General features: G+C 38.0%; 1 protein-coding gene across 1 annotated transcript in view; it reads right to left on the minus strand.

The window, feature by feature from the left end:
- Positions 1-6288: 6288 nt before the first annotated feature.
- Positions 6289-22708, minus strand: part of TMC1 (transmembrane channel like 1) — a gene marked incomplete at its 3' end in the record, with an annotated part of 77030 nt that continues 60610 nt past the window's right edge. The window contains exons 10-18 of the mRNA XM_082013089.1: positions 21346-21525; positions 20969-21121; positions 19419-19547; positions 15553-15620; positions 12228-12467; positions 9462-9587; positions 7725-7803; positions 7491-7626; positions 6289-6554 (exon numbers count right to left, since the gene is read on the minus strand). Coding sequence (XP_081869215.1) covers positions 6289-6554; positions 7491-7626; positions 7725-7803; positions 9462-9587; positions 12228-12467; positions 15553-15620; positions 19419-19547; positions 20969-21121; positions 21346-21525 — 1377 coding nt within the window. The remainder of the gene's footprint in view (positions 6555-7490; positions 7627-7724; positions 7804-9461; positions 9588-12227; positions 12468-15552; positions 15621-19418; positions 19548-20968; positions 21122-21345; positions 21526-22708) is intronic.

The following is a 22708-nucleotide window of genomic DNA, read 5'->3' on the forward strand; positions in this document are numbered from 1 at the left end:
CGTAACTGCAACGTTAGCTGCACAGAGTAGTATGTACAAATACACAAAACACCTTCGAACAAAAAGCCAAGGACAAAAAAAAACCTCAGATGGTAAACTATGTAATATTCTCTTTTTATTATTATTATTTTCCTAACACTTCAGCAGATGTAGTTTACAGCTTTCTATGACTATGCACTGCAACTGAGATGTTATCTCTCAAAGGAAAGAAAAAAAATCTGATGTGGAATACAAGCTCCTATCTTTAGATCTTCATGCTAAGCAGGATAAAAGAATCAGACCCCTGAAGTGCAGGTCAGTATATTCAGGTGTTCCCCAGGTATTTAGGGAGCTGGTATTTATTCCTGCCTTGAATTATTATTAATACAAAACATCTTTCAGCTCTTTACACTAACTTAAAATCTTCTAATAGTGTAAATACGAGCAAATATTCCACTGAGGATGTTTATACCCAAATATGATACTAGTAGAAAATTTGGGTCCCAACCTTAGCAACGTTTCAATTTGCAAGCTCTCAATAGGATCTGTAATTTAGGACACAGTATCCTCCCACAGCATCTAGGCAATAAGACAAAAACGTACTGCCATAAAAATACCTTGGTTCTGTGGCTCTTGTTAACACAGACACATGTGAATTCCCTGGATAACTTTGCTATTTAGGGAAATGGACACCTGTCACATAGAGTATGTACGTAGGAGCTGTGTGCAGGACCTGGAGAATGCATGGGATGGAGTATGGCCATGGAGAGACTTGTTTGCCTTGCTGAGACCAAGGGAGAACAGCTGGCTGGGACCACGGTGTGGCAGCCCTTGTTCAGAGCCCCTGCTCCCTTCCAGAGCAGCCAAAGCCCTGCGGTTTTACACGGTCCAGTGCCACCCAGGGAAATATTTCAGTGAGCATCTGAGAGGCAACCACGCTGGCATGTGAATCTCACAAACCATTACCATGGCACCCTGACCCTGACCCGATCTCCTTTCCCTTGTGCGCAGCCTCAGCATCCCTGCACGAGTCGGCCGTGGGAGACAGAGGCCACCTGCAGACAGCTGTGGCCCCAGGACCTGAGTCTCCCACCCCAGCACTGCAGGGCAGCACGGCTGAGCTGTCAGAGGAAGCTCTCCGAGTCCCCGGCTGCAGCTTGCAAAGCCCTCTGCACCATGACCCTCTGGAAGAAGCCTGCTGCTGAAATCACCCCCCTACTCTCCTTAGGCTGAGTCACAGGCCGGCTACCAGGGAGTCGCTCCTTTCCACCTCACCATCTCTTCTGACACAGCGCCCTGCAAACGCCTTTATATCCACGCAGCAGGCAGAGCAATAAAAAGTGAAAAGGCTTCTCCCAGTGGTAGCTGATGCGTGCACCAAAGGGGTGTAGCAGGGTCTTTCTGTGGAATACCACACCTTCCCCGTGCCAGGGGAAGGAGAACTGCATCCTTTCCCTCACGCTTACAGGATGGGCAGTGGGTGCTTATGTGTTTTGTCTCTCCAAACTATGCTATAGTTAGGTCCCACATCCATAATGTAACCACAGGAATCAAAGGTGAATGCTGCTTTCGCATTACCGGGTGATAAGTAGGCTCATGAATGCATTAGAGACACTAGCTGATCTGAAATAGACGGAGAAAACAGAGAACTCACAGAAAAGTATGCATTCCATTATTAACCTCACTTTAATAACTTGAAGCTCAGCTACCACTGAATATGCTGATAACTGGGTAGGTAGCATGAGGTATACAGCACAATCACACACGGACACTTCTATAGTCCAGTCTTTATAGACTGCAAACAGCAGGTAAAGCAGAGTTTTCCACATCCATATAGACCCTCTGTCACAATCCCCAGATCATTCTTTAGTTTAGGGAAATACTGTTTTTCATAGCTTTTTTATAACCACTGTGCATGAGTGCTCCTCAGATTATAATGATCTTGTCTACAGAAGGTAAGGGAATATTGTTTGTGTCACCATATCTTTTATTTTTTTTCCATGCAGTGATTTCAAGGAATTAATAGACTGGTTGTGTGACATGGACAGCATAAAGCTCATCGTAAACTCATACAGCCTCCTTTTTCAATAAAGGACAGATGTTACCTGCTTTTGAAGTTTATCTCTAATCATAATAAGTTTAACAGCCTGGGTTTTCACAAAGGACTAGAAGATGAAGCAAAGGATTCATCACAGATAAAAACTGCATCTAATTTTCCAGTGAGCATTTTGTGGCATTTTTTAAACAATATGGGGTAATAAAATGATTCCTTGGATTTAACCTTCTATCAGCATTGCAAAAGCTCTAAATTTCCATGGATGCTATTATTGCATGTATTAAACTTGTTATTTTCAGGTCCCACTACCACAAATCTAGTGTTGAAGAGCATAGGTTATAAAAAGTTTTGTCTCTCCCTTGCTGCAAATTCAGTCAAGTCTGGACTTTATTTTCATCCTTTTGCTTCCTGTTCATCTAAAAGCATTGCACAGTCCCAGGGTAGGACTTCGTCATTGAGTAAAAATATTTAATTCAACAACAGAAAAAAGATGAATAGGAGAAGTGAGATGTATTCAATAATCATAATTTTACGGTAATCATCATTTTCACAGATCAGTGAGAAATTAAGTCTTTGGCAGGGAATTCAAAATATTTTGAAGGTCCCTCTGTACCAGTACACTAATAGAGTGAAGTGCATTTTTATTATGCAGAAAATTATATTAAATGTTCAGAGTCATGAAGATGGCATGTAAATTATGCAGAAAATTATATTAAATGTTCAGAGTCATGAAGATGGCATGTAAATTATGCAGAGGAAGATGCACTGAGCCCTGATTTCACTGAAAGTAATTGGATAACAGAGCCCTGAGATATCCCTAGCACAATTTGCAGGTTTAACAACATAGAACAAAGAAAATGGTATATGTGTCACCAATGAAAAGAAGATATATTCTGTTTCTATAAGCAAGATCATTTATCATGATTTGAATCACAGTAAGTAATGTTTCTGTTGTCAAGATTATTTGTTACCCATACAAGTACAAGACTCAAACAGAGGAGTAGCTGTGTGCATAAGTGGATGAAGGTTGCTTGAAGTGCTTTTTCAAAAAAAAAAACAGAGTCAAAAAATTTGAACTGAAAGACTCAAAATATAGGGGGAATACAGAAAGGTTGTGCAGAAAGTGAATGTGACTTGAAATCTGATCACGCACAATTATTACAATAATCTCAAAATTACTTTTACCACGTAAAGAACATGTTTTCTTAAAGGTGGGCTTTGTATAGAACAGTGGAAGCTATAATATCACATTTTCTCTGCTGAGTTGATATTACGTTATGAATAAGACGGCAGGCAATTAAACAGAACTAAGCTCGGAAGCATTGAAAGCACAGTTTCACGAAACACAGTGATGAAAAGTGCTTTCTTAGAAGTATCAAAGAATAAGAATAAATATTTCACTTTCAGTCACAACAGTCTGATGCTGATCACAGGGCATGAGCAACATCTAGTCTTGTTATTGTTATTCATGTTGCCTATTGCATGCTCATCACTGCATATACAGGTGCATTGTGAGAACACATTCATTGTTGAAAATCAGTACGGCAATACAGATCTAACATTGGCCAGCAGGAGTAGGGAAGTGATCGTGCCCCTGTACTCGGCACTGGTGAGGCTGCACCTCGAATCCTGTGTTCAGTTTTGGGCCCCTCACTACAAGAAGGACACTGAGTTGCTGAAATGTGTCCAGAGAAGGACAACGAAGCTGGTGAGGGGTCTGGAGCACAAGTCTTATGAGGAGCAGCTGAGGGAACTGGGGTTCTTTGGTCTGGAGAAGAGGAGGCTGAGGGGAGACCTTATCGCTCTCTACAACTACCTGAAAGGGGGTTGTGGTGAGGTGGATGTTGGTCCCTTCTCCCAAGCAACTAGCAATAAAACGAGAAGAAATGGCCTGAACTTGTACCAGGGGAGGTTTAGATTAGATATTAAGAAAAATTTCTTTACAGAGAGAGTGGTCAAGCATTGGAACAGGCTGCCCAGAGGTGGTGGAGTCACCATCACTGGAAGTGTTCAAAAAACATGTAGACATGGCACTTTGGGACATGGTTTAGTGGGCATGATGGTATTGGGTTGATGGTTGGACTTGATGATCTTAAAGGTCTTTTCCAACCTTAATGATTCTGTGATTTTGTGAACAGAAAGTTCCTCAGAATAATTTCAGCTAGTGGATTCCTTTCTGTATCTCTCTCCCATTCATGATATAAAGCATGAAATACTAAGCCTGCTAATAACAAGAAAGCCTTTAATACCCACAGAAAATTTTCACTCCTAACAAATCAAGGAATCCTTATTAAGATCTGTGTATGTAACATAAACCACCCCCTACGTTTCAGGGAATGAAACTGCATCAAAACTGGTTTACAACTCCAATTTATTCCAACACCCTTTGAAAAACTTATATAGATCACCAAGCCATAAAGCACCTTTAAAATCAGTTTATTCACTTATTCTATAAACAATCTTCCTTTTTCTAAGGAATATTCAGTGTTTTGTTATTACAAAGTGTTAACAAACATTGAGATAAAACCTCTGTGCAAATCAGTGTCTCACGACAGATCAACCCCAACTTTCAGGTAAAATTTTGTCTTAAAAGCATGGAAGCCCTAGAGCACTGGGGCCCATGATTAACTTCAATAAGACTACTGACTATCTTATAGCTTCTGGGCTAAAAACATATTCAGTTTAAAAATTAATCATGTTAGAAGAAGATTTTAAATTAAAATTTGAAATACTGTACATTTTCCACTCATCTGAAGTCCATAGTTAGAAATCTTATCTGAGAAAGCTAAAGCAGCTTACACTGCACTTAGTTGTACTGTTGTAATTTGAAATACAAGACTCACTGCAACGCAGATGCAGACATATCTTGGGATTCAGTCTTAACTCATTTGTCCTCTCCCTTAGTAACGACGTGTTTCCAGTCTGTTTGCTAGAGAATACCCTCTCTTGTAGTTATTGCAATACACTTGCCTCACGATTTGGTTATCGGTGCTTAGTGTTTACACGCAAAACAGCCATGCTGGTACTCATTAAAGGTCTGATTGATGTAATATCTTATCTCTACTTGATAGCAGATCCTTATGGAAGCAGTACAGAGTCAATTCAAGTATAAAGTGGTTCCCTTGGTTTTTGTTAGCAGGTTCTGGCAAATGATTTAAAGACTGAGCTGGAAATTGCATCTGGATCATTGTGTTTTATGGGGATACGTAGTCTATAACGGGGGTATTTTTAAGCCTTTTTCAATAATTTCCACAATTTAATCACATGGAAGTTGTTTTGTGATGTCATAGATTTGTTTTACACCAATACATTGTTAATTTTTCCTACTGTACAAAATGGACCTTTATTATACCCAATGGAATTACATTTATTTTTTAGAAGACAGTCAGTTTTCTGTTATTACTCTTGTGAGTCTTAGAATAATTATCAAATTCTGGACAAGAGAATAAAAGCAGAACATAAAAATAAAGCTTTGTATTTGGGGGAGTATTTGGGGGAAATCATTGCATAACTGTCTTACCTCAATTCCTCAAATGTGTTTTTCTGCACATGAGATATTACTCCACCACTTTGATTTTTTAACTTTTTTTTTAGTCTTTCAGAATGTGCTAAAACCATTATTAGCTAACAATGGTACTGTAATATTTAAATTTTCGTCATAACAGCAAGCAGAATATTGCTTTTCATTTACCTTCTTAATACTTTCCCAAAGACTTTAAAGATAATCATCCAACCTTTGAAAAGATCCCGGTTTTCCCCTGTGCAGTCTGAAATCTTTGGGCAAGAACATCTGACCTGCAGAAGACAAGCTATATGCAGTGTTTAAAAATAGCTCTCTCTCACACACTTTGTACAAAACTATGTTTTCAGTGAACTGTGCTTCTAAGAAAAAGGAAAAGATGTTAAGGGACACACTTTCAGACTTCTACGAAAATAATCAACTGAATAGAAAATGTTTTTCATTCAGAAAATATTTTTCATTCTTCTAATAAATATTGTTCAATAAGTATCCCTCAGTTTAGTAACATACTGACACAAATAATGCATTTTTGCAATGCCATCAAGACATATGCAATGTTTTCTTCTGAAGACTCCCATCATGCAAAACCTGAAGTGCATAGGTAACTTATATGCACAATAGAGATTTAAAATGATCACAGCGGGGTTCTGCACTTGAAGGAGTGTGTTTGGGGTTAGGACCACTCTTCTGTCCCTCAGTATCCTTCATTACACCATAATGTGCTTGGGGCTCCTTATCTGTAGTTGGGAGGGCCCCTGTGCATTCCTGGCTGTGCCCCGGGGAAGTGTAGCTTTCCAGGTGGATAACCTGGCACTCCATACCCCCTGGGTGCTGGTGGCCTTGTCACAGCTATGGGTGGGGGATGAAGGTTTCCTCCTCTGCTCTGCAAGGGATGGTGGTCATTCGGAGCAGGGCCTGGATGCTGGAGTGCCTGGGAGGAGCTGGCTTCTTGTGGTTTGCCTGTCGTCTTCTCTTCATTGCCATCCTGTCCTTTCTTGTCTGAAACGTGTTTGGAGACCAGAATTAAAAAATGAACATGCAAACCAGAAATCCCCTGGGACAGAAATCCTGAAGTTGCCTGTCCACACCACAGGAAAAGTGTGGAAAGTCTGGGGCCTCCCCTGATAACAGCCAGAAGTCTGGGGTAATGCACCTTCACAATCTTTGCACGGTATTTTCCCTTCAGTCCTTCCTGCAAGGCCCCAGTGGCGGAAAGCAGTGACTTTTCTCAAGTAGCTAGATGCATTTAGATATCATCTATAAATGATGATGAAGGTAGCGATTTCAAAGTTAAGCAGACATGTTTTGAGGCTGCAGACATGCCTTGCATATGGATCTTCCAAGGACAATAATTAATCTCGGTTCCTCTGCGAGGCCTGGTTCTATACTGGCTGTGTAGCATGCATGCATGATGGGGACAGTCTAGCAGTGCCCAGGGGAAAGGAAACAGCCTACGAAATCCTTCAGGACAGACAGAAACTTGCCTGACCAAGCTAAGCTCTCTGATATGGATTGCTATCCTACTGTGTTCTCACTATGTCTTCTCCCTGGCACAGAGGACAAAGCTGTCCTGAGCAGTCGTGGATCAACAAAATGTGACAGGAGTGTGCAAGATTTGGAGTTGACTGGTTTTCAATAGGTAAGAGAGATCACTGACATTCAGACCAATCTTTAAGTGGTGGTTTTTTTCATGGCTGGGAACTTGTGATTCATTATATCTCTATTACAGGTTTTTTTACTTTGGTGTTGCCTGGTGTGTTACAGTATTTCTTAAATGAGCCAAAGAAAGAAAAATGTACTGGAGATTAACTTGTGATTCAGTATTGTGAATATCTTTCAGGAGATTATGGCAAAGGAAGCAGTCAAGGCAGTGAGGGAGACTATGGTCTAGCATACATGAATTCATCACACTGAGCAGTTCAAAACAGTCCTTACCTTGGTTTGGAGTGGATTCATCTTGCTTGCCTCCTTTTTGCTTTTGCTGTGGTGGTTCTGTCTCAAATGGATTTTCCTCTTGTTCATTTGATTTTTGTGCCTTTTGTTTATTTCTTCTTTTATTTTCTTCTGCTTGCTAATGAGGGTAAGAAAGAGAGAGGGCATCTTTCAGTGACCTGAACAGCTTCTCTAGTATTTAGTAAAACAGAAAATCAGTAATTTTCTATTCCTTACACTTTGTAGCTTCTTTTTAAGTTCCAAGTTAGCTTCCTTGTAGGATTTGGAGGTAGCATTGAGATAATAAATACTCAGACTGAATTTAAAGAAAAATAGTATTTCATGTTAGGTAATGATTTAAATATAAAGACTCTTACAACATTCCTATAGCAACAACTACAGTTCTGTTAATATAAAATCTGTATCTTTCCCTCATTTGTCATGCCCAATCAGTATCAGTATTTTGACAACAAACAACGTGCTTCCTTACAGTATGAAGAGAGTATTGTTATTTCAGGGGAAAAAAAAGCTGAAAGAAATTATTCTGTTTATTAATAATCTACATTCAATCTTACAGTACTTAAGGAAGATGTTTCATAAAGCTATGTCTCACCATGAAGTGTGTTCTAAAGAATAACTTATACAAGTTAATTAACTTCTATGACATGCCTTAAAAATGAGTAAATCATATTTATAAAAGCTTTTGATTAATACAATAGCCAAACTCAAGTACTGTCAAGGAAACAGCCAAAAGCATAGGGTTTTATTTTGGTTTTATATTACAACTTACTTCCTTCTACTAAACAAAAAAATAACTGCATAATGCAACTTTAAGTTTTCAGTGTATTACATAACTTTTGTGATAACTTCATGAAATTAATATTTTTCACCATCCTGATTTAGTTAGATAAATTCTGATATGAAGTCTTTTATTGATGTAAGCAGTAAATAATTAATCTGCATATGCTGTTTTTTCTGCTTTGCCACATTTTGCCTTGTTTTTTCCTTCTTTTGTTTTTCTTTATTTATTTTTAGTAAAATAAATTGGACTATTCTAAAAAAGGAATAGCACTCAACAAAAAAAAATCTGAAGGAGTTCACTGTGTATTTCAGAGGACAGTCTGGATTCTTTGTTTTCTTAGGCAAGGATTAAAATAGAATATGATGTTAAGTGAACCTTGGCAAAATTTTATCTCAGAATTTCATTTTGCTCATGTAAAATCCTTCTGCAATTTGTATTGTATTCTGTAATCTTCTCTGTATTTATTGGCAGTTCTACAATACAGGGCTAAATCCCACCTCAGTTCTACATAGAATTATCTTTTTGTTATCAGTATCTAAATGCTAAATGCTAAATAGTCTAATATACATATACAGCAATTCAAAATGCCTTTATAAAGCAGGACTCAAAGACTATTGTGAATTCATTATTCTTTACCAGGTACTGACTTACAAAAAAATCTCTACTAGCCTTATTTCATAAAGTCTCCAATACCCTGTCTCATAATACAGTCCTAATAGCATTGTTCATCAAGGAAAGACCAAGGCCTGAAGATCAGACTCACTGAAAGTTACTGAGAAGCAACACTGCTTCATGGCAGTCGTGTTTCTGTTGAACTTTCTAAGGATTTATGATGTGTTGTTCTGCTTGTTGGACAAGGTGATCAAAGTCACAGCACTTCAGATCCCTTATAGGCTTTTGCATTTTAATAATTTTGCCATTATCATGACAACAACAACATTTTTGAAAAGCAATAACAAAAACAAAGTCATTGAACAAAAAAGAGATATTGCCCCTTGTGCAAAGGCACATTAATTATGATCAAATAAAAGGCTCATGAATTCTCCAAGTCTCTCACCACAGGGCAATCAGCACTGTGTTTAATTAGATATTCAGGCAGTGAAGATTCAGAGTGAAAGAAACTTAACAGACCTTAGGATTAAGCAAGCTTTGAGTTAATATTCTATACATACACCATCAGCAATATAAAAGGTAGAACGAGTCCAGGGTTAGAAGCATAACCAAATACCTTCCCAAACCAGGAAGGGAAGTCGTGCTCCAGAGTTTCTGATATGACTTCAAACATTCTAGTCTTCCCACTATTGAACAGAAAAGTTGACAATATATCACATAGAAATATAATGGCAATATCAACTCAGTAGTATGAATATATAGGTTAATGACATCACATCAAATGTGGGAAAAGGACAATAAATTATATGTTATCATTATTTAAAACATGACACTCCAATATGAATATTATTTCAAATAACATTTGCGTATTTTAAGGGTGAAAATAGACACCAGTATTTTTATTGTATGCTAATAGGTTTTGCCTGCAGTTGCCACCAAGATTCCTCCACAAAGAATCAGTGTGCCAAATTGTGAACTCCATACCACTAACGAAAAAGTGAAGTGAAATTTGTGCTCTGTGAAGTCCTGGTGAAAAATTCAAATACCATCTTTGTGTGGTTGATAAGAAAAAATGGTCTGCTTGCAATTGGTTTCTGTTCAGCACTGTTCAGCCTAATTCTCCTCTCTCTTGCTGTGTAACAATGCTATAGAAGATAGTGGCTATGTTTTAGGAGATTTTTGTTATTGTTACAATAATCTAATAACCTTCATGCATAATTGTTCCATGGCCAGCTTATCTAGAAAGTATTTTCTCCCTAGACCATTAACATTAAGTTTTTCCTGCAGAAGAATTTTAATAGATGTTCCAAAACTTCCTTCCTGCTTATTTTGTTTAATCTTCTTTTTGTTGTTTATACTGTGCCTCACAGTATAAAGTCTGAAGCTTTTTACCTGAACGAAACAACAAAAATGGGTCTTTATGTGTATTGAGATTAACCGGTAGTTTTACTTGGTTAAAGGAATTCACACCAAATTGCCACCTGATATTCCAGTCATTGAGGTCACCTGTCACCTCTTTTCAGTTCTTGTAAAGTATTTCTGACAACCAGGTCATTTTCTTAATTTTTTGTTCTCAACGTTTACCCTCTTCCCAGTAATGTAAAAAGGTTGCAGGTAGAATTCTTTCTCAAACCAGTTGTTTCTCTCCGCTTCCCCCACCCACCCATGGCAGATGAGAAATTCCACTCTGTGCTCTCTTTATCTTTTCCCCAGTATGCACAGAGAATCTTCTCTTGCAACTTTGCCAGTTGCGTCCTGGCTTCCCTACTCTTGGCAGGTCTCTGTTGAGTTGTATATGTTGCCTTTAGCAATGGATTAAAAAAATAAAACAAAACAAAACAAAACTGAAAAAACCCACAAAGAACCAGAAATTTCATAATAGGTGAGATACTGAGTTACTAACATGAAAGTATTTTCTTTTTTTAATATAGAGCCATGCATTACCAGTATTTATACACTGGCTGTTCAACAGCAGCATTACCTATACTCAGGTGGAATGAACCTTCATTAGTTTCAAGTCCTCTCCCATTAAAAGTTACATTGAAGATTTCACAGTTTTTATGAAGAAAAATTGTGTCTGCATTTGACAGAGAAAAATTTATAGGCACTATTATCTTTCTCATTTTGAACAGTAATCTTACCATTTCAATAATACCCAATTCAATAACTGCAGCTACTCAGATCTGACTCCAGATGTCGCCCTCCGTACTTTCTTTGCTATGACAAATAAAATACCTTACTTTGCATCACTTGCGTTGTTACCATTGATTCTGTAAATTCAGGCAATTTTCTGTCTCATCAGAATTGCAGAATTGTACGTCATGCAATTCTCCCTCTTAGGTGACTGTGACTATTTCAGGCAGCTAGAAACAATCGCCCAGATATTTGGCCCTTGGCCAAAGTTAATGTGGGAAAACTTCTGCTCCTTTACAACGTCCACTGGGGATTATGCAGGTATCATTTTACTCACAATGATAATGCATTATTCAAACCTCTCACTGGAATCAAGATGTCTCTTTTTTACTATCCTCCTTCTCTTGTTTTGCTAATATTTTGTTCAAAACCAAACACTAAGTCTTTTAAAAGTTTTCATTTCATATATTGTCTGCTGTTGTGTACTCATTATAGTTGTATGTCATGCTACTTCGCAAGTAAAGATTATGAAAATGGTCCTGGACTTTCCAGGTAGTGTGCACAGAAGGAAAAATTGTGGCAACAGCTAAGCTAGCTTGAATGCAAGGCACAGGTTTGCACAGGCAAGGCAGGCCTAAGCTTTTAGAAGGGACTAATGAATGTGGAGGTTGGAAGACTTCGGAAGCAGATTCAGCGTCACAGTAGTCATACAGATGCATGAAATACTGTGTCAGTGGGAGAGAGTCACAGCAGTCAAAGGCTACGCCACCATACGTTTAGCACATCACCGTGTGCTCTGATATGCTCCTCCTGCAGGGCATATGTAGACATTTCCTGAAAGCCGTTACTCTCAAACCAGCAGACCAGAGATGCATAACAGGTCACTGCTCTTCTCTTTAAGAATAATTTCTGGCTTAATTACAGCAGTAATAACAATTTTTTACATTACAACTAACTAAAAGAAAAGATTTTCTGTTCTACACTTCAGTTAAAACTTCCTAAAGGATTATTCAGTTTTCTAGCATTCCAGGTTCAGGAATTATCCACAATGAGAAATGTGACACAATTAAACACTCAGCCTATCAGGTGCTAACACTTATTATAGAAGCTCTTTTTTGTTACTGGATCATTCACTGTGATGACATGAGGCAGTTCATTACATCAATAAAGGATGGATGTAAAATGCAAAAAACCTGAAAGGACCGCAGTCAAAAGATGGTGGGATGGAGACAATGGTGTACACAGCAGGCAGTGTGGAGAGAAAGAGAATGAAAAGCAGCATGGCCATGTAGAAGTTATTAGATCTGGAAGCCTTGAAGACCCTCTCTTGGGGAACATTGCAGCACATCACTGCCCAGCACTGCAGGTACATGGACGTGTGGAGACGGAACACATTGATCGCTGGCAAACATGGAGCATAAAAAGATCCCATCCTAGAAAAGAAGCAAAGAAAAAAATAGCCATTTTGTTGTAGGAATTCTGTCTTCCTAGATATGCAACCTATTCCCTGTGTCAATGTGCTTTGCAGCCATACACACTGTGTGCTCAGAAATCAAGTTCATAAACCCATCTTTAATTTTTTTTACTGGTCTTGTCTCTCCAGTCTTGCTTTAAGATGAACTGACAGCATATGGAGAGAATTCTCCGTATGAACTTTTTGTTTCAAAGCTACAAAACCGTCCTTCTCCGCAAATTAAATGATCACTTGATGAAATGTTATCCACTCTTAATTTGTCCCTTTAGTTCAGGTAGCGTCTCACTTGAGCTGTATAAAAGAAGAGAGTCCTAAAGCTAGGGATTACCAAAATAATCTAGCTTATTCTTTATTATTATTCTTAATATACTAGCATCATTTTAGGAAGGATATTTTTGCTTAGTTGACATTTATTTTACTTCTGTTCCTGTGGTTATTTAGTGCTTTATTCCAACAAACTGTTTATTGATTCTGCTAAATACCATTTTTCCTTATTATGTATAGTTCCATGGTTATGACACTGAAAATGTTGGGACCATTTTATTTTTATCACACCTGGTTTCTTGTACCATACTGACTGAAGAACATTTACTTTCATTTGTCTGGTCAAATGATACACAATGTAAGAGATCAGGAATCTGCTTTTTCTGCGATCATTGTCCAGGTGACAAAGGCTGAGCTGCTTTGCCTCTGAGTGCCTCAGTTTCTCTATTTAAAAAATAAGAAATAGATCTACATGGTTGGAAACACCTTCAGAGTACAGAAATATTATCACAGACTCTACTATATTAGTATGTCTTCTTCCTCTTTGCTTGTCTACGGTTGAAGGGAGAGAGCACCTCATGGTCCTGTTCCTTACCATTAGGGAAATGAGTTGCAAAATACTCCTCAATTTCAACAACTTAAAAATCTGGGTAACTTATGGCCCTTATCGTAATATTTCAATATTACATTTGTTATATGGTAGACAAATTCTTGCCAAAGTTTATTAATAAGGAGAAAACTTGCAAATTATTTGCATCTCACTTGCTTTGTGAAAACACAAAGAAAAGAGAGTTTTCCTAATGGCACGATCCCTCTCTTGCACATAAAAATAAACGTACACATATATGCCTCTTGTATCTTTTCTAGCTCTGTGATAGTGCCAGCTCACCAGCTGTATCTGAAATTCTTTTTTATTCTGTTTCAGATGAGCACAAACATGTGTAATAGAATTTGTAAAGCTCAGATCAAACAGAAACCAATTTATCCTGTGTATATATAAATGATAAACATGGGTTTGGCAGTGTATGTTTATTATAGTTCAGTCAACCTTTTTTTGCCCTTCTGATGTATTTGGTTCAGTTTAAGTCATCAGACGTTCTTTTGAAAAATACTACAGCTCTAGTGCCTTTCTTGGCCCTACAAATATCAATTAGCACATAAATGTGGTCCCAACCCTGCGATAAGCAGTAAGCAGAAGGATGCTGTATCTAAAGAGCATCACAAAAGCAGAAGTCACAGTTTCTGTGCCAGAATGTGTACATTGGGGCATGAGGCTCGCCAGGGAAGTGATTGACTCACTATCCCTGGAGGTATTTAAAAGACGTGTAGTTGTGGTGCTTAGGACATAGTGGACTTGGCAGTGCTAGGTTAATGGTTGGACTTGATATTAAGGGTCTTTTCCAACCTAAACAATTCTATGATTCTATGATGAGTGCATAGAGTAAGTATGGCAGCTTACACATGCATTGAGTCTGTACATGTAATGAAGCAAAAAAAGGATAGGTATGTACAGAAGTTTTGTTAGAGAATAATCAGGAATTGACTCCCTCACCCAGCCCTCAGTCTCTCTCAGACAGGGAATTATTTCCAACCTATCTTCCAAAGTGTAAATTACAGTAGTAGAAAGTATTAGTACCATCAGTTGTAATTGCAAGTAGTATTGCAGTATAAAATTGCAAGGAAGAGTTTATGCTGCAATCTCATAATTTTGATGAACAGCAACCTGACAAATGTTCCCTATGAGAAATTAGAATGCCAGTCCTAAGTCAGAGAGCAACATACCAATTGCAAACCTAAGCTGTTTTTCTAAGGTGCAGGACACAATATAGGTGCCTCACATGCTAGGAGCAGGGCTGGACTCCCTCCAGCCATACTTTTATGGCATGCTGTCACTACAAGGCTATAGGTAGTGTTATGCCCATCCCCAGCAATATATCCTCCTTCTGAGCAACCCCATGGAGCTGCTGTCAGGGCCCTCAGTGCCTTCCCCCAACAGGGTTTGGTTGCAGGGGCTTCAAGACATTTGCAGCCTCTTTCTTTTCTGTATTATTGTGGCATTTCTTTGAAGTGCACACAACACACAACTTTTGGGCTTTGCAGAAGTGAGGACATTCACCAAGCAAAAAGTCTGATCAGCAAAGATGCATTAAAGCTCAAAAATTAGGCCCTAGCAAGTGTTAACTTTGAGAAGCCAAGAGTGCTTGAGGAGGATTGTTCTGGAGGAAGACTGAGCATCTTGCATGAAGACTCTACACACAGGTATTCTTTACCACTCATGCAAAGTCCAAAAATTGCATGAAACATAGACCTTTTCTCTAGAGCTATGGGCTAATACTGCAGCAGCAGCATTTTACACAAGTTCACATGCCTGCACAGATAATTGTACATACATACGTTTAAAGTTTTTGTTCACAGGACACATGGGAAAAGAGGTGGTAAGGTATTTTGAAAGGCTGAAATTCAAAGCAAAACTGAATGGGCCAGGTGCTTGCTCTAGCAAGCAGTCAGACAACAAAAAGATAGGATTCATCTACACAACTTTTTACTGGTTGGTCTTACCAGCTCATTGCAAAATCCTGATGTATCTGGTCCCATAATCTTAACTCAGAACTAGTTTTGAAGCGGTCCCACTCATTGCAGTGTACCAGAGTTTGATATATACTACATTACACTTCCATCAAACTCCAACAATGGGATAGGATCAGCATTTCAGAAGAATCTTTCACAGATAGAGCTAAATCCTGCAGTCCTGCAGATGCAACATGCTTTGCCACACCTACCAGATCATGCCTTGGTTAAAGATCAGTCCCAGCACATTTCCACTTATATCGAACTCAGAGTATGATGGCTGAAAGAAATACAGATGCTTTCATTAGGCTTGCACAAAGCGTTTTAAGACAGTTTACAGTAGCTTAACACTGTCACTTCCAACAGCAGCAGCATACTGGTATTGTTTTGTAAGGCCTTGTGTTGCATCTTTTCAGTGAATCATGAAACAAATTAAGATGACTGAAAGCCAATGGGCAGACTTTAAAACAGGCTGTGGTGTTTTACTGAAAATCTTTTTGAGGTTTGTTCAAAGGAAAAGAATTAAAAATAGTGCTTAGTACTGGGTAAATTTTAAAAAAACAGTTAATACATTTTCCATTGGGGGAGGTAGCGGTGGTCAGCTAACGTGTCCTCCAATATGGTACCAGCCATAAGGCTGTTGTGATTTAATTCCTGTTTGAACTGTAACACTATCTTTCATATTTTAAGTTTAACAGTTACACTGTTGAAGAATTCTTTCTTAAGCATTTTTATCATTGTTTTCTCTGCTTGATATGAATTTTTTATTTCTAGTTTGAGTGTGTTTGATTCTAATTTTTACTTCAACATTCAGCCATGGGGTCTCATTATCACTTTGTCTGTTGAAGAAAGCACTGTATCATAAATACTATTGTTCCCAATATAAATACTGTAAACAAATAATTAGTCTTATAATTCTAAACTATTCATTTGAGACTTTCATTCTGTCATTCCAAATCTTTAATCATTTCCACATCTCTTCTCTTACCCTGTTTAGTAGTTTCTTATTCATGAACATTTTCACCTGCAAACACGGAATATACTGCATTTGAGCAACAATTGAAATACACACATACATATTAGTTTGTGTGCATATGCACTAGAACAAAACTTTATGGCAAGAAATTGTGGCTGTAAACTTCTAGTTTACACCTAAAAGTCTGATTCAAGCGTATTATTCATATGGTTTTGCATTGTCACATTTTGTTTAATCAGCTTTCTCATGAAAGAGTTTTGCTACAACATAGCTGGTAGCTTGCATGATTCCCCATATTGGGTGGACAAAAAGATCATGAATAATGTGCACCTTCCAGATATTAATTACACAGATGACTGATAGAGGGAGGAAGGGGCATGAGATACAAAAATAACTATTCCATTATGGCTGAACCAAGACAAAGTTATGCTATTAAAATCACTAATTAAAATCACAATTTTTTATTGTATTATGTTATGTTGTTGGAATATTTGGAAGCCCTACACTCTTTCTGTGTAGTTGTGTGTATATGTACATATATATGTTTACAGCAAACTACTATATTTTTGTTGCATGTTTTTATGAATCTTCTTCCATATGAGGAAAGATTAAATAGATTAGTGGTATTCAACACAGAAAGCAGTTGACTAAGGAGAGCTGTATAGAGGGGTGGAATATCATAACTGACATGGAGAAATGAATAGGATCATACAGAACCAAATAATGTGTGACTGTTCTTCATAACATAGGGGCAAGCTTTAACAAATAAAATAATTTGAAATTTAATTTTTAAACAAACAGAAGTGTTTTTCCACACAACATGCAAGTTAATTTCTGAAATTCTTTGTCAAAAATATTTAGGGTATAAAAAGTCTAAAAATTAATGGATTATAGGTACATCATGGCCACTAACCACAGACACACAGGTATAGCTACTTCCTAGGGAGGAGTTTAAGCTCAGATATTTCCAGAAATTCAATTCTTTCCAGTTTACATTTCCTCTTCTGGCAGATTACAGGACCTGAGGACCATAATGGATGAGACCATTATAGCCATTCTTACATATTGCCAAATAAAATTGTCAATAATAGATTGTTTTCAGCATCCCCTACTAGTAGACGTGTTTTTGACACTTTGAGAACAATAATGTATCATGGAAATAAGGTGTTCCCTTACTGCTGGATAAACATGCCACAGCTTCCATTAACAACATTGAAGCCCTTGTGTGTGGGCTGAGGTTCACTCTCACTGCTTATTGCCTCTCTTTATGTTCTTTACTCTGTATATCAATGAATGGCTAGAAAGAAGGAAGGTATCTGTGCAGCTCTTTAGTCCAGACCCTTAATTAAAGCTCTTTCCCTTATAGGCTCTGTTCTGTTGATTGCATTATTTTATTATATTCCATTAGCACCCATAATGGTGACAAAAAACAAAGAGCAAAAGGTAAGTCTGAAGTGTTAATGGATGAAGTACGTATCTTCACTTGACAGCTGGCACTCCCAGTTCAAGCCAAACTGTCCTACAGTTCACTGTGTGACTCCCAACACTGGAAGACTGAAGGCATCTCACAAAAAATACACCTAGTAACCCCATCCATCTGTTCTGGATACCCAGGGTCATCTCAAATAGCACTAGGCACCTGTGGTTGGGCAGATCATGCAACAAAAATTCCCTGCATAAAAAGCAGTTGATTCAGAGTAAATAACAAGAGAGAATAGGCTTCAGGAAGCCCAAACAGAAGCCAAATCATCCTAGATAAAGAGTTTTTCCTACAGTTTTCAGAATGGTTTCCAGACTAGCTTTCATTCAGGTTCTTTCATTGATCGTGGATATGCCGATAGGAAAAATGTCCAGATTATAGCTTCAACATTTTTGGAAAATACAATATCTGAGCTATTTGTTTTCAGGTGTAACACTGTCTCCAATGATTCATGTGTTCCCCACATCCAGCCTTAGCTATTGCAATGTCTGTGGAACATCTACAAATATAAGGAAGCTCCAGATGCAATTTAAGTGTATGAAAATACACAATTTCACAAGCTGTGCTGGCTCTCTGCCCATGTTGTATTCAAATTCTTGCATTTGATATTGATATTGCAAGAGTCATAACTTGTCTGTCCACAGCCTGGCCAGCTGGTAGTCTTTGTCTGCAGCCCTACCCTACAGGTCCTGTTTGAGACTCACTGTAGAATTAACAGGAAGAAAATTGAACCTTGTTTAAAAACCTAAATGTCATAGAAGCCATCCAATAGCTATGATTGCTATACCAGAAAACTGATTTTTCTATAGAAAACATAAAATTTTCTCTTCCTCTGGAAAAGAGGCTGCTTTTAGTAAAACAAGAGATTTGTACACTTATGAAGGTAAAATTTTAAGGAAAGAATGACAAAAAGGGTGGCAGAACTGCTACAATGGCTGTTACAATACCCAAGGTTGCTTTAAATGACAGCTCTTTTCCATACCTCTCTTTGAGTACAAAAGAGTCTTCAGGAGCTTCAAAAGCTTTGCCAGTACCTTGACTACTACTTAACAGGTGAAAAAGCATTAGACCTTACAGAGTAGGTATCTTAGCTGGCTAATTTAACCTAGTTCAGATCTGTGTAAATTGAAAGTCTCAACTCCCAAGTGAAGAGCTCTACAACTGCTTATGTTATGGGACTTACTAACTTTATTTCAGGTAAACTAATTCTAGCAAAAAATATCTATAATAAGATCTCTAGAACAAGTTTTTTCATATTTTTCTCCACAAACACCGGATGCTTCCATATGCTAGAAGATTCTATCCGAAATCCCATAGAAATCAATGAGATTGTATTCCATGGAACTGGGAATGAGTCTTCAAATTGGAAATGTGTGAAAAATGTGTTACCAGTTTTCTTACACAATCAAATAAAAAAAAATTCTAAAGTCTAAAGAATAAGAAAAATATTAAGGCATAAGCAAATTATGGGAAAAACTTACACAATATTGTTCAGGGATTTCGAAGATAATATGTCTAGCCAACTGTTAATTCTGTAAGATTGAAAGGAATATGTAGTATACTACAAAAATATGAAGTGATAATCTGAAAAAGACATTTAAAATAGCAAACCAGATACTTACAAATCCATACTCCAAGTCCCAGCACCAGCAGTAATTGAAAAACCTAACAAAGACAGCTCTCAAGAAATCACCAATTAGAATTGTGATGTATGTTGTCATCGTGTCAGAGACTGTCAGCCGCACAAATTCCTGTTAGAGTAATATTTTCTATTAAGATTATATTTAGAGCAATTAATAATTACCATCATAATGAAATACTGGTTTAGATCCCTAATTGTGCTTACCCTATTTCGACATGGAAAAGATGTTCACTACGTTCACTATGTTCTCTACGTTCACTAATTCTGAAAAATGCCAGGAGAAAAACTGCCCCTCATTTTCTAGAGGTATCCTTTGCTCTAACATGTGCTCATATTATCAGAGGAGACATCCAGAGCATGATTAGCCTGGGAAGAGCCGCCAGACAAGATTGCTGCTATAACAGAAATCTGAGATGATATCTTGAATCGCTTTTCACCCCTTTGGCTTTGGGAGATTAAAAAAAAAAAAGCAAATGGCTTGCTTTCTCAAGGAGCACCAACTCCCAGTGAATACGGAGAGGAAAGAAGAAAATCCTAATGGAAATCCTCATTCTGCTGCCTTTATTTTAGTAAGTGCCACTAAACAATACTGTAACAGGCCTTACCCCAATAGCCCAAAAGGCTATTACTCTCCCTGATCTGAAATTAAGGAGAAAAGTAATGCAGTGGTGAGCTCTTGGTGTTCTTAGCTTATTATTCATGATCAGCGAAAAGAATAGAGGGGCTGTTTTTCCTGCCTGTCTGGACCCTGATGGTGATTTATTAAGCCAGGAGTGGAGATAACCAGATGGTGAGATTGTCAGATTGATGGAGAAACAGCAATTCAGTTGTGAATCCATTCTCATGCACAAGACAACAATGGGATGTGATCAAATAGAGGAAAGGGGGACGTTAGAAAATTCTTTGGAAATGACATTTTATATTAATAGGTCAATAAGAATAAATGTTCAACTGAATCAAATAAAATGACTGAGCAGATTTACCATTAAAACACTATTGTTCTTTTGCATTATGTTACTTGGCTAAAGATAAAATATGCCTTCTCAAAAGCACACTACTGTAAGAGCTATCTTACATGTATTTCCTTGTTGAGCTACTCTGAGTTTGTTTTTTTTTTTCTATAGGTCTGTTGTAGTCAGGAACTGATTTTGCCTGATCAAATTACTAATCAGAATTACCACATTTATTAGGGGCTGGAACGAATCCAACTTTTCATAACCGCTAAACAGGTTTTGCAAGACAAAGATGAGATGAGGAAGAGGAAGGTAAATTAAGGGAATAGTGAAAAAGAGGGGAAAAAAAAGAACTGTTTTCAAGGTGGTCAACTACCAGAAGAAGGAATCCCCTACTAGATGGCGTCCAAAGAAACTCAAATAATTTTTTCTCAACTTTTTAGCTCAGGAAAAAGTCCCACATCTGCTTTTCCTCCCTCACATTTTCCCACCTTAATATCATTTATTAGCAGAAATAAAGAGGGTTTAGATATGATATCTTGTATTTTCAAATATGAGCTTAAAGCAATTACATTACCTGTCCTACCATTGTTTCCCAGCATGGCCCCCTGGGGACATCTGCGGGGTCCACCTGTATTGGAGGAGCAGTTGAATTTTCTGGAATACTACCATTGTACAGACTGGCTTCCCATATTGTCATGTTATACTTGACTATCTTTTCTTCTTCCAGCTAAATAAAGAAATAAATTGGGGAAAAAAAAAACCAACATGAACTCTTTACCAACTCTTAACATTTTCTGCTCCAAGACTCCCATTACCAGCTCAGGCATGGATATGATTTTTACAGTACAGAAAGAAAAGAACATCTTTCACTGACATGTCTCTGACTGGCTGGAAATCCTCATCCTTGTCCAGCTACATATTAAAAATAATGAAGGAAAGTAAATAGCTTGCCTTGAGATTGATTTCATCCATTAGGGCGATAATGAAAGTGTAGAGATTGCCAAGAAAAAGAGCAAAGATTCGTCCCAGCTGCCATCTTAGAGCTATTCGAGGGTGGTAATTTTCCAGAGAACTAATTACATCAAATAAAGTTGGACAGAACATTCCTAAAAGTGACATAACCATGTTCACCTGGGAGGTGGGAAAAAGAAAAAAAAAAAAAATACAGTGAAATGTTGACAGCAAGTTCTTTTATTATTATTGATTTGGTTAGAGGGTGTATTTCCATAACTACTTTTTATTTGTTTTTTGATTTAATAAAAAAACAAATCCACTCTGGGAGTCACAAGATGTTTTTGCAACGGAAGAAGGGGTTGAAAAGTCAGTTGTAATCTACTGCAGATGGATATATGAGATCTTTTTTCATTTTACATTTCACTTAAACCTCCAAAATCAAATTTTAGATTTCTGACTAGAACACACATTTTAAACAAAATTCTACTATCAGATGACTCAGTAAAACCTACTTCCAGTACTATGTTATGTTACGTCTCTACTGTATCTTCCCAATAGACACATAGATGTTCTATAAAAAGCATTCCTACAAAAGGACTGCACTAAGTTAAGTTTATCTAAGATCTCACCTGAAGTTAATTATGGATGTCACAGAATCACAGAATCATAGAATCACAGAATCATAGAATATCTCAAGTTGGAAGGGACCCATAAGGATCATCAAGTCCCACTCCCTACTTGTCACAGGAGTACCTGACACTAAATCACATGACTAAGAGCATCATCCAGATGCTCCTTGAACTCTGACAGGCTTGGTGCCATGATTGGTGCCCAGTTTCCTGGGGAGCCTATTCCAGAGATCGACCACCATCTCAGTGAAGAACCTTTTTCTAATGTCCAGCCTGAACTTCCCCTGACACAGCTTCATTCCATTTCCTCGTATCCTATTGCTGGTCACCAGAGAGAGGAGAACAGCACCTCCCGCTCCGCTGCCCTCCTTGAGGAAGTTGTAGACTGGGATGAGGTCACCAGTCAGCCTTCTCTTCTCCAAGGTGAACAAGTCAAGTGACCTCAGCTGCTCCTTGTAACTTTTGCCCTTGAGACATTTCACCATCTTGGTCACCCTCCTCTGGACACACTCTCGTAGTTTGATGTCTGTGACAGTACTAGAGGTGGGGCTGCACCAGTGCAGTGTAGAATGGGACAGTTGTCTCCCTCAACCAACTAGCTATGCTTTGCTTGATGCACCCCAGGAGACGGCTGGCCCTTTTGGCTGCCCCAGCATGCTGTTGACTCATATTCAACTTGCCATCAACCCAAAGCTCCAGATCTCTTTCTGTGGGGCTGCTCTTCAGCCTCT

This window comes from Phaethon aethereus (assembly GCF_964289735.1).
Source record: "Phaethon aethereus genome assembly, chromosome: Z".
Classification (NCBI taxonomy): Eukaryota; Metazoa; Chordata; class Aves; order Phaethontiformes; family Phaethontidae; genus Phaethon; species Phaethon aethereus.